Source organism: Bos grunniens, chromosome 11 (assembly GCF_055505025.1).
Source record: "Bos grunniens cultivar Pamir isolate PY7600 chromosome 11, Bosgru_T2T1.0, whole genome shotgun sequence".
In the NCBI taxonomy this organism is placed as follows: domain Eukaryota; kingdom Metazoa; phylum Chordata; class Mammalia; order Artiodactyla; family Bovidae; genus Bos; species Bos grunniens.
The window spans coordinates 6,584,730-6,601,009 of NC_141175.1; the positions used below are offsets into that span (position 1 = coordinate 6,584,730).

General features: G+C 59.6%; 1 protein-coding gene across 2 annotated transcripts in view; it reads left to right on the forward strand.

Moving 5' to 3' along the window:
* The first annotated feature begins 481 nt into the window (after positions 1-481).
* The window catches only part of FIBCD1 (fibrinogen C domain containing 1), a 31,149-nt gene continuing 15,350 nt past the window's right edge, over positions 482-16,280 (forward strand). Inside the window, exons 1-4 of one of the 2 annotated variants that reach the window (XM_086323452.1) lie at positions 482-632; positions 9,658-10,137; positions 15,389-15,548; positions 15,960-16,096. In XM_086323452.1, coding sequence (XP_086179578.1) covers positions 561-632; positions 9,658-10,137; positions 15,389-15,548; positions 15,960-16,096 — 849 coding nt within the window. In that variant the 5' untranslated portion in view covers positions 482-560. Of the gene's footprint in view, positions 633-9,462; positions 10,138-15,388; positions 15,549-15,959; positions 16,097-16,280 lie in introns of those variants that run through there. The other variant, XM_086323451.1, reaches the window with a different exon arrangement.

Sequence of the window (16,280 nt, forward strand, 5' to 3'; positions counted from 1 at the left end):
CAAGCCCCTCCGGGCCCGGAGAGAGGAGGGCTGGCCGCAGCTCTTTGCTATCCTCCCGGGCTGGCCCCGGGGGTCTCGGCCCGCCCGCGTCTTCTCTATTAATTAGCCTTTGGGGAGGTGGAGTTTCCCCATTGCCGTCCGCGGTGTGTGCGTGTGTATCAGAGGGAGAGCGGGGGAGCAATAAAAGGCAAAGAGAGTCCGAGACAAAAAAGACACGGAGATTGAGAAGGAGGGAGGGAGGAGGGAGGAGCGCGCAGGGGAGGCGCGGGAGCCGGGAGCGGGGACGGCGCGCAGCGCGAGCGGCGGGCGGGCGGCGGGCGGCCGGCGGCTCTCGCGCTCCCGCTCCCGCTGTCGCCCGCAGAGACCCGCGCACACGCCGGCACGCATACACACACGCACACACACACACTCGCACACCCGCCCGCTGGCCCGGGCCGTCCAGGTGCGGGGCACCGAGGCGGGAAGCCGGCGAACAGAGCGAGCCCGCGCCCACCTCGGCGCCTTTGCGCTCCGCAGCGGCGCGCCTCGCCCAGCGTCCCCGCCGGCGGTCCTGCCGGAAGATGGTCAACGACCGGTGGAAGACCATGGGCGGCGCTTCCCAACTTGAGGACCGGCCGCGCGACAAGCCGCAGGTACCCGCGGGCCCGGGGCGTGGGGATACGGGGGTCCCGCGCGGTGGGCGAGGCGGTGGCGGCTCCAGCCGGCGGGCTGGGGACCCGGGCTGGAGTTTGGGGCGTACCTCCCGTGAGGCTCGACAGGCCCGAATTGGGGCGGGCACCCTCCTCGGCTCCAGAGGAGACACTTGAACTTGGGGTTCGGGCTGCCGATGGGGGCGGCACCCCTGCAGGAGCCCCCTTGCTCCTCCAACGGACTCAGGTGCACGCCTGCACAGAGAAAGTAAGGGACCCACAGAGTTTACAGTGTCACCAGCACTTGAGCGCGAGCCTCTGTTTCCTCATCTCTACAATGGGCATCTGAACCATTTACTAAGTATCCCACCCTGGGCAGCACCCCGTGCCAGGCGCCTGGCATGCGACCCCCTCCCCTTCATCTCCTCTGAATCCTCACACTTTAGCCAGCCTATCCCTACCCCCATACAGCAGAGGATCAATAAATATTTGCCTCTTGTAAGAACACTGGATACTGTGATTCTCCAGCCCTAAGACAAGGGAAGCAGGATTCAGAGAGAGTTGCTTCTGCCCCCGGCCTGTGGCTCTGCTGGGATTTGAACCTCAGGTCCTTGGGCTGCAGGTCTGTTCATCCCATGCTTTGTGCCCCCTCTTCAGGGGGCCGTGGAAGATGCCCAGGGCTGTGCACTGGAAGGGGGGTGAGGACAGAGCTCCAGGGCTGGCCGGAGAGGGGGCTAGGGATGGGAAGCCGAGTGGAGGGGCAGCCCCGGGGCCGCCCCAGGCTGGGCTGCCAAGGGACTGGGGCAGGCAGGCGAGATGCCGAGGTCTGCTAGCCAAGGAGAGGAAATAATGGAGCTGCCCGTTTTAAATTTCAAATTTCTCCCAGACAGATGTCATTGGGGAAGGAACAGTTCTTGTTTGCAGAGGCAGGAGGGGGGTGGCAGGGGCGGGCCTTGGCGGGCCCCTCACTCTCTTGGGAGCGGCAGCCTGAGTGAGCGTTGTCTGGAGCCACATGCCTCCACACTTTGCAAAGCCCTTTCCCAACCGTCTGCACAACCTCGCTGTCGGCAGCAGCCTGGGTGGGGAGGCAGGGGTGCATGTGCCCTTGTCGCAGGAGAATGGTGGTGCAGAGAAGTCGAGGCATGCACCCAAGTCACACAGCATGTTAGCGGAAGAGCAAAGTTTCAAAGCCGGGTCTGACTCCATGCCTCTCCCAATACCTCCTGGTCCATTCCCCTTTCCTGTGAGCCCCCTTACAGGTACTGACTGCTTGTCATTTGCCAACAAGCAAATGACACCAGACTGCCTGTTTCCAAACGTTTGCTGCCTCATCGTCCCCCAAACACACACACACACAGACACAGACACACACACACACACATACACTTCATTCAGGGAAACCCTACATATACTTCAAAACCTACTCAGATGCCACCTCCTCCAGGAAGCCCTCCCCGATGCCTGATGCCCCGTGGGCTTTACCTTGATTCCCAGCAGCAGTTAGCCTGTGCCACTCAGCTGCCTTTATCTCCCTGCCTTGTTCCCTAGCCTTGGTCCGTCCTCTAGCAGGAGCTCCCTTTGCACATATGCTTCTTCTGGGCCCCCATCCTGGGGTCTCCCCCTGGGTCCAGGCTCCTGTCTTTCCATGCAGCTCAGACCGGGAGTTGAGGGATTTTTGCTGAATTGAGCTGCATGAAGCCCGGCCAGAAGGAGCTGGGAGAGCAGCAAGTGCTGATGTGTCTCAAGGGGAGGTGGCTTCTGGGGGATGTATTTGAAATGTGGCTTTAAGGCCTCCTGGGTCAGCCCTGGCCTCTCTGCTGCGTCGTGGGGTATATATTCCAACTGCCACCAGGCCAGAGCTCAGCTGTCTGCCCCTTGGCATCGGAGGCTGCCAAGAGCTTGTGGTCCCAGCGGCCTGGGCCAATATCAAACACCACCTTCTCACTCCACCCCTTTGGTGATCCAACATGTTAGACAGGCTATCCCATTGCCAGCTCCAGGCTTGTCTGAAACTTCAGGTAGGAGGCAAGCCCTTTCCTGTGCCCACCATCAAAAGGGAACCAGGGTTCCCTTGGGCCTGGCCTTCTTGCATCCATTGCTTCTAGTTTCATCTCCACCACTGACATGCTTTGTGACTGGGTAAGTTATGTCCCCTCTCTGAGTCTGGGCTTTACCATCTGTAAAATGGGAACAGCAATCACTGCTTCCTCCTCACTTCACAAGGACTTAACAAGAGCTGAGTGAAATAATGGTATGCTTTACAAATTGTAAAGCGCTGTACACCCTTGAGGAAGGTGGTTCTCAGAGCAGCCTGACCCCTTTGCCAGGCTGTCAATGTCCTGATCACCCCTTTGCCCACCAGGGAAAGCAATATGACCCCCCAGTTCCCTCCAGAAGACTCTGACTGAGGTTCTCTAACAAGGCACTTCCTCCAGAAAAGGTGCCAAAGCCACAGTCTGAGTGCCAGCTGTGCTCATCTGCATAACTTCTCGTTTCTGAATCAAACCACTCTCAGAGTTTGGCAGCAGGAATGATCAACCCATTAAACAGATGAGGAAACTAAGGCTGAGAGTTGCAACCAGGACTTGAACTTGGGTGGCTGATGAGCCTTTTTGGGAAGACTAAGGGAAGAGAGGCTGGCTGCCCTTGGCTCCTCCTGCTCGGGCACATTATGTAATTCCCAAGGAGAGGGCTCTGGTACCTAGTGCGTGGTTCCCCAGGGCACACACCGTACCCACTGCCATTGAAGGGCCTACATCCAAGTGTTGCTGTTTCTGCGGACAGCCTCAGGCCGGCTGTGTCCTGGGCCTGTCCGGCCTCAGCTCCTCACTTGCCAAGTGACCTTGGACAAGGTGCCAACTTCATTAGAGCTTCACTCCTTCCCCTGTGAAACCAAGGGGCTCTCACACCCTTAGGGCAGCAGGTGATGGTGGGATATTTGCCAGGAGTTCGGAGTTGCTCAGATAAAAGGACCCAGAAATAGTCACAATTCTCCTAATCTTCTAGTGTGGGGCAGAAAGTCACCCTGTAACTATCTCCTCTTGTTGCAGGAGGGTGGGGGGGGTGGTGGCGGGGAGGCTCATTTCTGAGCAATCCCTGAGTCAAACCACCCCACAGGGAGGTCAACCTCTGAACCGTCCCAGACAGTGTCTCTTGATATTTTCAAAACTTTGAAAAATATTCCAGACAGGGAATACAGTTCTCATTGGGAAGTTCTTCTTGATGTCTAACCTAAACCCTGCTGCATTTAATTCACTCAGTGGCTATTTATAGAGTCGCTCCCTCCTCTAGGAGAGACAGCTGTAAACCTGTGCCTTGGGAACTTCTATAGAGTCTCTTGGGAGGAACACACTCGCATCATGGGATTATGACAAACCTCGATGGGCACTGTAAAGAAAACCATGCAGCCTCGGTCCTCATTGCCTGGGCTTTGGGCGGAGGTCACTGTGTTCGGGTTGGACGACAAGGAGGCTGAAGAGAACAGGGCCTTCCTTCCCCTTCTGTTTCCTGGGCCCCTCTCCATGGAACTCACCCCCAGACCAGCGTGCGGCAGTGATGAGGAGGCCGGAGGCTGGGGTGGGAGGTCAGAGACCACTCGGGCATTTAAGCTGGACAGCATCTGTCGGATCTGTGACACCAACGTGTGTTGGGGGAAATGACAGAGGGGGCGTCCCAGGTGATGCTAGTGGTAAAGGGCCCGTCTGCCAGTGCAGGAGACGTAAGAGATGCGGGTTCGATCCCTGGATGGGGAAGATCCCCTGGAGGAGGGCATGGCAACCCACTCCAGCGTTCTTGCCTGGAGAATCCCACGGACAGAGGAGCCTGGCGGGGGGATATGGTCCATAGGGTCGCAAAGAGTCGGACTTAGCATGCAGGCAGGCGGCTGGAGAGAGCTGGGCAGGAGTGGGGGTTGGGGGAGGTTGCAATAGCGGAGGCTGGGGGTGGGGCGGGACCTGCTCCTGAGGCCTCCGCAGCCCCGCAGTGGTCTGGCCGGAGCGTCCTGGGCTTTTTGCCATCAGGAGGGTCCTGGGCCTCTGGGTGGGGTATTGGTTGGTAGGGCTGGGAGGAGGTGGGGAGGCTAACGGGGAGATGGTTGAGGTGATTTTAAAGCAGACGATGGGGCTTGGACCATATCAGGGCTGGGGGGCCATAGGAACAGAGGGGCCCTGGGGATTCGAGGAGGTAAGAGTGTACGCAGCCAGGTGCTGGCTGGGGATGGGGTGAGGGAGGGGAGCCCAGGGAGGTCCCCGGTTTTGGAGGGGGCTGGTGAGGCTGATACCATCCCTGGGTGGAACTCTCAGGAGGGCTCAGGTTTGAAGTGGAATGAGCCTGGTTTAGGGGTCAGTGGGCTGGAGGCCTGGAGATCTGGGGGGTGGGGAGGGTGAGCAAGACCCTCACAAGATACATCAAGAGACCCTCCCTCATCAGAAATGGACTCAGAGCTGAGTGCTCTATGGGGAGTGACAAGGCTGGCGGCTCAGCTCCTTCGGGAGGGGTGGACGCAGGCAGTTCCCAGACCCTCCTCTTTGTCCCTAGAACACCTCCGGCCAGTCTCCTGGGGACTTCCTGGTGGCCTGAGGCTTCAGATGGCCTTCAACGTGGGTCATGTTCAGAGGCCCCTGGCAAGACAGGGAGCTCTTCCCCCAGGACTCATAGAGTGAGCCAGCAGGCCCTCTTCCTAAATCTTTGGGACCCCACCCAGAATTTTAAGCAGAACAACCACCTCCTCTTTTTAAGGGGTCTCTGGGACCCTCCTTCTGCCAGGGCCAGAGCATCAGAGCCCAGCCCAGGTCAGGCGCTGTTTGCCTGGCTGGGGCAGCAGATGTGTGTTCCTGGGGAGAGAGGAGGAAGACTCCCCCAGGGCCTTTGGGCTGGGCAGGGGCTGGGCTGCCCTGCTCGCGACGATCCACGAGCCCAGGTGCAACTCTGAGTCTCTGCCAGGCTCAGACCACACTGCCGCACATTGGCTTTCTCAACATAGACCCACACAGTGGGTTTCTGGGGCTGGGGTGCTCCTAGGAGATGGGGGGCTGGGAGCGGCCTGCACCTGGATCTCACCTTGCCTGGCCTCCCCCTCGGGGAGGTTTTCTTCTTCCCACTTTGCTACAAGAAGTGTAGTCTCAGCCTACTCACGGGACCACAACCCAGCTCCCTTAAAAAAATAGGGAAAGGGACTTCCCTGGTGGCCTGGTGGTGGCCCCCTGCACACTCCCAGTGCAGGGGGCACAGTTTCAATCCCTGGTTGGGGAACTAAGATCTCACATGCTGCACAGTATGGCCTTAAAAAAAAACAAGAAGTGAGGTGCAGTGCAGGCAGAGCACTGTAGCCGTGAGCCCTTCCTTCTCTTAGTCTCAGCCAGACCCCGTGGCCATCCCTGGAGGCTGGGGACTCAGAGGAGGCAGTCGGGACACATACCACCCCTCTAATGAGGCAGCTCTGGGGCTTTCTCCTCCTGCCTCCCCTGGCGTGAGCCCACCATGTCCTACCCTGGCTGGGGCGTCCTGGGCCGCCTTGGACCACGGGCCAGCACTAGGGCTGATGCAGGGGACGAAGCCACATCCCCCCAGCCGGAAGCTTGCACAGGCGTTTAGCACTAGCAGCAGGTCTCAGACCCTGGGGTTCCTCGAATGCCCCCCACCCCCCTCCTGGGATGCCTTCCCAAACTACAGGCTCCTTGCCCCGGGAGGTGGGGACCCCAGGCATGCACCGCTCTGCCCCGGCCAAGGGCTGATGAGTTAAACGCCAGCCCCCCACACGCTCCGCCGGGCAGCGCGCACCCGAAGCCCCCCTTATGGTCTCGGATAGATTTCTTTGCAAGGCACGTAAACTGCAGCCTATAAAAGCGAACAGCACTTCACGTTTAAGGTGATCTCTGAAGACTGGTTCTCCTCTGCTGAGTGGCCGGTTTCATCTCCAGGCTCCGGCATCCCCCTACCCCTCAGGGGACCCCCTGCAGCCTTCTGCAGCACGCCCCCTCTGCACCCTTGGCCTTCCCGCCAGGGACCAAGGGCCTGGGTGGAAGCAGATGCCCAAGAGGACCTGGGGATGCACATGGGGGACGTGGCTGGCTGCTCTGCCTCCCCAGCTGGGGACCTTAACGCTCTCCTGTGGAGGACGGCGCTCAGAGCTGCTCGGGGCAAGGTGTCTCTCGATGGAGTCCGGGAGGGGACTGACAGGGACTCACTGGCTGACACAGGGCTTTGTTTCAAACCCGGGCCAGGCTTCCCACAAGGCAGGACTGTGGTCAGATGGCTCAGCAACAGCCGCACAAACGGGCGATGGGTTTGAACCCAGTCACCCAGGCCTGGGTTCACATGCTCCTGTGACCTTGGGCAAGGCTCTTCACTCTTTGAGCCTCAGTTTTCCCATCTGCAAAATGTAACCAACCTCAACAAGGGGATGTTTGGAGGTTTCACTGGTGGGAACACAGCATAAACTCAAGTAATAGTGGTGATGATGCAATGCCCGCCCCTGTGGATCCTGCCGACTCGTGGCAGGGTTGGGGCAGCCTGGAGGCAAACTTCATTCTGTGCCAGGCCATCCTGGGTGGGCACAGGGCTCAGCATGGAGGTCATGATCCTCTGCCCTGCCACGCACCATGGGTCCCAGGGCCTTCACCTCCTCCCACGCCAACAAGGTCATGGAGAAATGACCTAGCCCGTCTGTCCTGCCCTCCATCCATCCAACAACCAGCCGCTCTATGCCTTTTGGGGGAGTGGGGGGGCTCACGGTTTAGAGCAGGTTTCCTAGATCTGGGCTCTGCAGGCCCCAGAATTCTAGCTTTCTTGTATCCACAGCTTTCATCATCTCCAAGGGGACCCATGCCCCCAAAGAGGGTAAGAGTCATAGTCCATGGGACACGAGGTCCCTACGGGCAAGGCTGGCATGACTGTCCACTGCTACCCCTCAGGGACTGGCTTGGACGCTGGCTCAGGGGGAACACCTGGTAATACTGAATGGATGTTTGAGTGAATGAATGCAGTCAAAGGTGATGACTGTGTTTTTCAGCTGGGAGCAAGAGCTGTGGAAACACTGAGGAGGAGCCTCACCCAAACTGGGAGGAGGGCTGAGGAAACAGTCTAGGAAGGCTTCCTGGAGGAAGTGACATCTAGCTGAGCCCTGAAAAAAGAGAGTTTAGCTGTGGAAGAGAAGCAGGGGAGGCTGATGCCTCGGCCCGAGGGAGCAGCCTGTGTAGAGCTGACGGAGGGAAGCTGACGTGTTCAGGTCTGGCTGGAATAAATTGTCCCACTGTGTGGAGTCCCAGCATGTCTGGGCAGGTGTGGGGAGAGGTGGGGTAGAATGTTGAGTCCCATCACTGCAGGGACAGGCTAAGGAACCCTCTCCCTTGTCTCTCCAACAACACAGACCCCTGACCCCTTCCTCCTCTGGTGCCAAATGGGAGATTCAGGAGTTACTTGTAGAATTTGAATTTAGGGAAAAGTAGCTATTTGCTCTACCATATTTTCTCATAGAAAAACACTGTATATAAGAGGCTGTTTTTTTTAATTTGGCTGCATCCTGCTGCACATGGGATCTTAGTTCTCTGACCAGAGATCAAACTTGCACCCCCTGCAGTGGAAGCATGGAGTCTTAACCACTGGACCACCAGGGACGTCCCTAGAGGCTACTTTATGTATCACCAAGAAAGAAAGTTGTCAATCACAATTGTAAGATCCTCCCATATGTCAGAGATGTTGAGATATGGAGATAAAAAAAAGGGGGGGAAGGGACATTCTAGCATCAGTGACACAGAAATAGCACTTTGGGTGGAAAATAAAAAACCCGACACCTCCAGATGCTCTGTGCACATTGATCACGAGATAATAAAAGCCGCTAATATTTATTGCGCAAACACAGTATGCCAGGCATGGCTCCAAGTGCTTTAATATACTAACTCATTTAAAGATGCCTCTTGGATTCAGAAAGTTGAAAATGTGGGGCAAATTCAGCGCTTGGACATTCCTGGCCCCGGGAAGAGGCGGGAGGTGGGGGGTCCAGTCCAAGCCCAGCTTCTCATCTGCAGGGTGACCGTGGGCAAGCCCCTGGCCTTCTCTGGGCCTCAGTGTCCCCGTGTGTCAAAGGCTGTGATTGCTCTGCAGGCTTCCCTTGGGCCGTGAGTGATGCGGGCCAGTGAGTCTGGATTTGTGCTCCATCACGGTGCCTCCTTTAATTACAAGCTGTACTGGGTCCAGGGGGTGGCGGGGGTGCTTTGTGAAAGAGGGGGAGGAAGGAAGGGCAGGCAGGAGAGGAAAGGGGGTGGGGAGGTGCTCGGGAGGCCATCCCCGGCCTGGGGACTCATGGCAGCCTCGTGGGCCTGCAGTGGCTTCAGGACGCGGGGTGTGGGTGCTCTGGGTTGAAAAGACCGTCAGTGACAGCAGCCCATGACCCCAAGGCATCCATTCCGCTGAGACAGCGCGATGATTTGCAGCATCGCTGTGTCACCATCGCAGCTCCCCCTTCCCGAGTGTGCACGGCATCGGGCGCCTGACTATGGGGTAGGCGAGTCATCATTGCCCCCATTTCACAGATGAGGACACCGAGGCTCAGGGAGGCAAAGACCTTCACTCAAGGTCACCCTGCAGAAAATGACAGCTTGGGGACCTGAGCCTGGCCTGTCTGGCTGCAGAGTGGGAGTCCACCTCCCGCTCGCCCTTACTAGACCTGGGAGGGCTCCATGTGGGGCGATGTGCCCACCTGGGGCAGGGGCAGCGAGGGAGAAGGGACTGTCCCTCTATCTCCTGGCTCTCTGCCCTGGTTCCTCTTGTCGCCATCCCCATCTCTGTCTCCCTGCCTCTCTTGCTGTCTCGAGCTCGCCGTCTTTGGTTTCTCTGTCTCCCTTCTGGGGCTGTTTTTCCAAGACTCCCCTCTCTCATGCCCCAGAAGGAGGCTCGTCCAGGCTTCACAAAGGGCAGAGGGCCCCGTCCGAGGGTTGGAGCCGGAGGCCCGGGTCTGCCCCTGACGCTGTTCCTTCTCTCTCCCGTCTGTCCCTGTCCGTCTCTGCGTCCATGCGCCCGGGCTGGCCCGCAGCGGCCGAGCTGCAGCTGCGTGCTGTGTACCGTGCTGCTGTCCCTCGCCGTGCTGCTGGCTGTGGCGGTCACCGGTGCTGTGCTGCTCCTGAACCACGCCCGCGTGCCCGGCACGGCGCCCCCGCCCGTCGTCAGCACCGGGCCGGCTGGGGCCAACAGCGCGCTGGTCACCGTGGACAGGGCCGACAGCTCGCACCTCAGCATCCTCATTGACCCGCGGTGCCCTGACCTCGCCGATGGCTTCGCCCGCCTGGAGGGCGCCCAGGCCTCCGTGCTGCAGGCACTGAGCCAGCGCCAGGCCGAGCCGCGGCTGCCGGGTGAGCAGGAGCAGGAGCTGCTGGACACGCTGGCAGACCAGCTCCCTCGGCTGCTCGCCCGGGCCTCGGAGCTACAGGCCGAGTGTTCTGGGCTGCGGAAGGGGCACGGTGCCCTGGGCCAGGGGCTCAGCGCCCTGCAGAGCGAGCAGGGCCGCCTCATCCAGGTAAGGTGGGGTCTGTGCCTCCCTCGGGGTCTGTGCCTCCCTCGGGGTCTGGGCAGGGGTGGGTGGGGTGGCTGCCACCACCTGCTGGCCCTGCTGAGTGCCTGGTGCCCTCAGCATCACTCCGTCCCAGGGCCAGGGGCTGTTGTGATTCCTGTCTGTGGACAAGCAGATGAGGCTCAGAGAGGTGAGAGTCTCACCCAAGGTCACACAGCTTGTGCGGCCATCCTGGTGACCTGGGTGTTAGTGTAATCTCCATGGCATGCAGTGGTCCTTCCATCAGTCAAATCCATCCATCGAGTCAAATCCAGGCCTGGAGGGGCTTCCCAGGTGCTCCCGTGCCAGTGGACACAGGAGAGGCAGGATGTGGCCTCCATCAGGCTAATAGAAGTTCAAGGTCATCAGGCTAATAGAAGTTCACGGTCATGTGGTGCCCAGTGGCAAGCCCCCACACCCTCGGCTGTGCCATGTGGCCAGAGAGAGCCGTACCCCCTCCGCCAGGTCACCCCATCCACTGCCATTTGATGCCCACAGCCTTCCAGGGAAGGGGGGACCAACTGAAGAGCTCAACCAGACCCTTAGTGTGTCCCCAACACCTCCGCCCCACTCCAGCCCCCACCAGAGCCCAGCCAGGTAGGTCCCAGCAAGCACCAGGTGGATCTGGGTGAAGGGTTTCTAACACTGACCATGCTTGCAGCACCAGCAAGAATCTTCCCCCTCATAGAATCAGGGTTCAGGATCAGCTCACTGGCCCTCTGCTGTTTTCCAGAAGAGAAAACTAAGGGCCTGAGCGGAGCAGTGATTTGTCCGGGGTACAGTGGCCAGGTCTCCCCAGGTGGCGCTAGTGGTAAAGAACCCGCCTGCCGATGCAGGAGATATAAGAGACACAGGTTTGATCCCTGGGTCGGGACGATCCTCTGGAGGAGGGCATGGCAACTCATGCCAGTATTCTTGCCTGGAGAATCCCCTAGACAGAGGAGCCTGGCAGGCTATAGCCCATAGCATCACAAAGAGTCAGACACGACTGAAGCGACTCACCACATGCTTGTGCACAGCGGCCAGGTCAGGCCTGGCATCTGGCCTCTGGAGCATTGCCCAGCCTCCAGCCTTTACCCTGCTGCTGCCCATCCCCCACCCCCATGACTTAGGTCCTTAGGGACTGGGAGGCGAGCCCCACCCCTGCCATGGGTCCACATTCCGGACATGTGAGATGGCCAGGCATTTGGTCACTCACCAGCTCAAGAGTGACGGGCCTTTTCCCTCCCCCGAAGGCTGCAGCTGGAGAAATTACAGTCCTCGTCATCCTGTCTAGGTGACTGATGGGGAAGCGGCCTCCCCATCCTGGGGGGATGTTCAGCTGCCCTCCTGCTGCCCCTCCATCTGCAGCGGCCCTGCCCCTCATCCTCAGGACTCGGGGAGACCTCCAGACTTTCTGGGGCATGTGGGCGCCTCACTCTGCTCTCCCCGTGGCTCAGCCCTGGACAGCCTGGCCTGCCCGCAAATGCTCACCTTCAGGGCAGGGGCGGGGGACTGGGTGGGAGCCCTGGGCCTCCCACCCGCTCACCTGCATGGAGGCCTAAAGCCGTCCCCGGAAGACTAATGGCTCTTCTGGGGCCCAGCACTGCCTCAGCTCACCTGATATATTCACTTCTCACAAGAATGTTTAATTTGACTCATTTCCCACAGACTCAAGGTGATTTCAGAGACCATGTGTCTTGCAGAGCTGTGTTGCCATAGCTCCTAGTTCCCCTTCTACGAGCTTCCCAGACCCTCCGCTGTCAGCCCGAGACCTGGGCTTCTCAGAGGAATGCCCACGGCACTCCCTGTTGGAGTGACCAGAGCTGCTCATTAAAAGGCGTGTCCCTGAACCTCACCCCCAAACCCCCGGGTCCCAGCAGGTCGACAAGCACCTGGGTGACTCCTGTGCACTGATGCACAGGTGTCTAAGACCCATTGGCCCAGGAGCGGCAGAGCTGAGTGTTCCTGCCCTCACGGTTTGAGTCAGTAGAGTCAAGGCTTCACCGAGGACCAGCTGTGCGTCCCTGAGCACCTCCAGTGCCCTCTCTGGGCAGGGCACTGCCCTCCTCACCAGTAACATGGGGCTAGCACGGTCCATGCCCAGTAGGATGCTGTCACTCATAGCTGTATTGGGCCTGGTGGGCGTGTGGCATGTGAGAGATGTTGTCTACACATTCCCACTTCTTTTATTATGATGGTAGAAACTTTGTAAACTGAAGTTTCAGCCTATGGGGAGCCACCACTGAAAATCTTTTTTTTGGTCCACACTGTGTGTAATCAGCACTTTGTAGTACAATAGCCCTAGGAGGTGGTGAAGTGAAAGTGAAAGTCTGACTCTTTCAACCCCATGGACTATACAGTCCATGGAATTCTCCAGGGCAAAATACTGGAGTGGGTAGCCTTTCCCTTCTTCAGGGGATCTTCCCAACCCAGGGATCGAATCCAGGTCTCCCACATTGCAGGAGATTCTTTACTTTACTACAGGGGAAGCCCAGGAAGTGGAGGGAATCGTTATCCCCATTCTGCGGAGCGGCAGACTGAGGCTCAGTGTGGCAAAGCGACTTGTTTAAGCTCCAACAACTGAGAAGTGCTGGAAGCAGCAGCTCCGATTTCACTGCCTCTGAAAGTCGCCAAGTCCTCTTGAATGCAGCTGTGCGGCTCAGCGAGCAGGGACTGACTTTCCCCATTAATTCGGGGCATGTTTTTATGTACATTTTCAACTTTAATCATTTGCTGGTTTAAACTGAGGTCTTCCTTGCCCGTTAGCAAGAGCTGGCCGTGCCTGAGTTTCTCGAGTGTGTCTGCCTCGTCACAGAAGGATGGGCAGTACAGATTTGACTGAACCGATGGGCTCGGTGATCTTTCCTGCTTACATCCTGCAGGGCCGCCCCCTACCCCTGCTCCCTGGGGCTGCCTGCATCCCACCGCAGGGCTCCTCCAATGGGGCTTGTCTCCAGGACACTGCAATAAAACCCCAGGAGAAAGCTGCCACCCCGCCTCAATGCTCTCTCCACCCATCTGGGTGCCTGTTCCCCGGGCCTGAGCCCCCACTGAATCACCTGCTCAGCAGAGGGGAAACTGACAAGGAAACTAAAAGCATTGTCGGGCCCCTGCTCCCGGACAAGCCGAGAATCATATTTTGTGAACTGCTGGCACTGTATATTTCTATTTCCCTTCCTCGAACGAGCTATTATCTGGCCAGTGACAGATTCGGTGTGTAAAGACCCAGCAAGCTGCATGCTCACTGGCTGGCTGCAGTCTGCCCGTGACCCTGCCTCCCTCCCCCTGGAGCCCTGGGGTGGGGAGGTGACAGACCACAGAAGGCACAACCGAGAGACCCCAGGTGGAACAGAGCTGCACTAACTGAGCCCCAAACCTCTGGACCGCAATCACAGTGGGGATGGTACAAATCGAGAAGGAAGACTGAACACATGCTGTCGTGAACCTTCCCCCCTCCCCAGAAAACAGGGCCCACTGCGGTGGTTCGTGGGGAGGAGATTAATGTGAAAGGGGTTTGGTTACCCTTCCAGGGTTATTTGAAAGTGATTGGAGGAGGGTCCTGAGCCAAAACTCAGAATCAACACCAGAGCCTGGGTCCAAATCACCGCCCGGCCTGCCCCCACCTTAGGCTCCCTGCACGATGGCACAGCCCTGGGTTCCTTTCCTGCCAGTCAGCCCGCGGGTCATGGCCTGAGTGTGTCCCCCACAGGGACCTCCCCTTCTGGGCCTCAGTTTCCCCATCTGTAATAAGGGATGACACCTCAAGCCCTTCTACCTGGCACTGCTATGGGGTCAGGTGAAGGGGTGGACATCAGAGAGCCCTGGAAAGTCAAAGCCGGGTTCTCATGGGGTGGTGCAGGCCTCCAGGGTCCCACCTGTGGAGTGCAGACCCAGCACCCCTGCTTTGTAGCCTTGCTGGGCAATAAGAAGAGATGTTGAGTGAAGGTGTTTTGTAATCTGGAAGGTGCCTCATGAATTCCCATACTGAGGCAGGCACCCAGGTGCTGAGTGCTGAGTCCCTGCTGGGGGCCGCACGCTGTGACTGATCCCCAAGACAGCTGGGCCAGGGAGGCTAGGTTAGCCCCATCTCAAGGCTGGGTTAATCACTCACCTGCAGCGGTGTAACTGGCAAGTGGGTGAGCTGGGATTTGAACAGCGGGGTCTCCTTTAGTCAGCTCAGCTGGGCTGAAGGCACAGAAATGGATGAAGGACGGGGCCTGCAGGCAGCAGCGGCACAGGTGTCCCCTCCCACCTGAGCCCCCTCCTTTGCACACCGGGGCTGAGACCGCCGTGGGCGGCGGCCAGAGTAAATCAGGGGCTTGCACCAGGGGAGTGCCTCCACCTTGAGGACTAGTATGTGTGCGCCAGAGGTGTTGCCGGGTGCTCCACTCACCCAGGGCTCCATCCACCAAGAGCTCCACCCACCTGGGGCCCCACCCACCAGGAGCCCCACCTACCCGGAACTCCACCCACCCAGTGCTCCACCCACCAGGAGCTCCACCCATCCAATGCTCCACCCACCAGGAGCTCCACCCACCCAGTGCCCCACCCACCCGGAATTCCACCCACCCGGAGCTCCACCCACCCAGAACTCCACCCACCCAGTGCTCCACCCACCAGGAGCTCCACCCACCTGGGGCCCCACCACCCAGAGCCCCACCCACCAGGAGCTCCACCCACCCAGCAAACCATCCACCAGGAGCTCCACCCACCCAGTGCTCCACCCACCAGGAGCTCCACACCTTGGGCCCCACCCACCCGGAGCCCCATCCACCCGAAGCTCCACCCATCCAGCGACCCACCCACCGAGTGCTCCACTCACTAGGAGCTCCACCCACCCAGTGCCCCACCCACCAGGAGCTCCACCCACCTGGGGCCCCACCACCAGGAGCCCCACCCACCCGGAGCCCCACCCACCAGGAGCTCCACCCACCTGGGGCCCCACCCACCAGGAACCCCTCCCACCCGGAGCCCCACCCACCAGGAGCTCCACCCACCTGGGGCCCCACCCGCCAGGAGCTCCACTCATCCAGCGATCCACCCATCAGGAGTTCCACCCACCCAGTGCTCCACCCACCAGGAGCTCCACCCACCCAATGCTCCACCCACCAGGAGCTCCACCCACCCAATGCTCCACCCACCAGGAGCTCCACCCACCCAGTGCCCCACCCACCCGGAATTCCACCCACCCGGAACTCCACCCACCCAGAGCTCCACCCACCTCTGTGCCCCACAGCTTCTCTCTGAGAGCCAAGGCCACATGGCTCACCTGGTGAATTCGGTCAGCGATGTCCTGGACGCCCTGCAGAGGGACCGGGGGCTGGCCCGACCCCACGTCAAGGCTGACCTTCAGAGGGCACCTGCCAGGGGATCGCGGCCCCGCGGCTGCGCCAACGGTGAGTGAGGTGGGGACTGCCTTCCTTGCATGACCTGGGTGCCCAGGTTCATTCCCACAACGTCCCCCACCTGCCCCACTGACAAGGCTACACTGCTTCTGTGTGCCGAGGACTTCCTGCTGCCGGGCAGCCCTGAGCACCTTACCTATACCCTCCTGTTGACCCCTCTCCCTGCCCGATGAGGTGGAGCTCACTGCACCCATTTTCCAGATGAGGAAATTGAGGCTCAGAGAGGGTGCTCACTCACCACATCCACCAAGGGAGAGGCAGAGCCACAGTCTGCCCCCAAGGCCAGTGCTCTGGAGCCCACCTGACACTGCTGGACAGACAAGTCAGAGACCCAGGGACACAGGAGAGAGGGGAGGAACGTGGGTGCGGGGCCCAGTGCCCTGACGGTCTTCCCTGTCTCAGGCTCTCGGCCACGTGACTGTCTGGACGTCCTCCTGAGCGGACAGCAGGAGGACGGCGTTTACTCCGTCTTCCCCACACACGACCCCGCCGGCTTCCAGGTCTACTGCGACATGCGCACAGATGGAGGCGGCTGGACAGTGAGTCTCCCCGAGTGTGCGGCCGGCTGGGCCAGGCCCCGCCTCCTCTGGGCCCTGCAGATGGTCGGGGCAGATGCTGGGGTGATCCAGGAGGCTGTGCACGTGAGCCGGGGTGCTCTGCCTGGCCCTGCCCAGAGGCTCACCAGCCATCACAAACCTGCCCGTAATCTCACCAAAGCCTCCA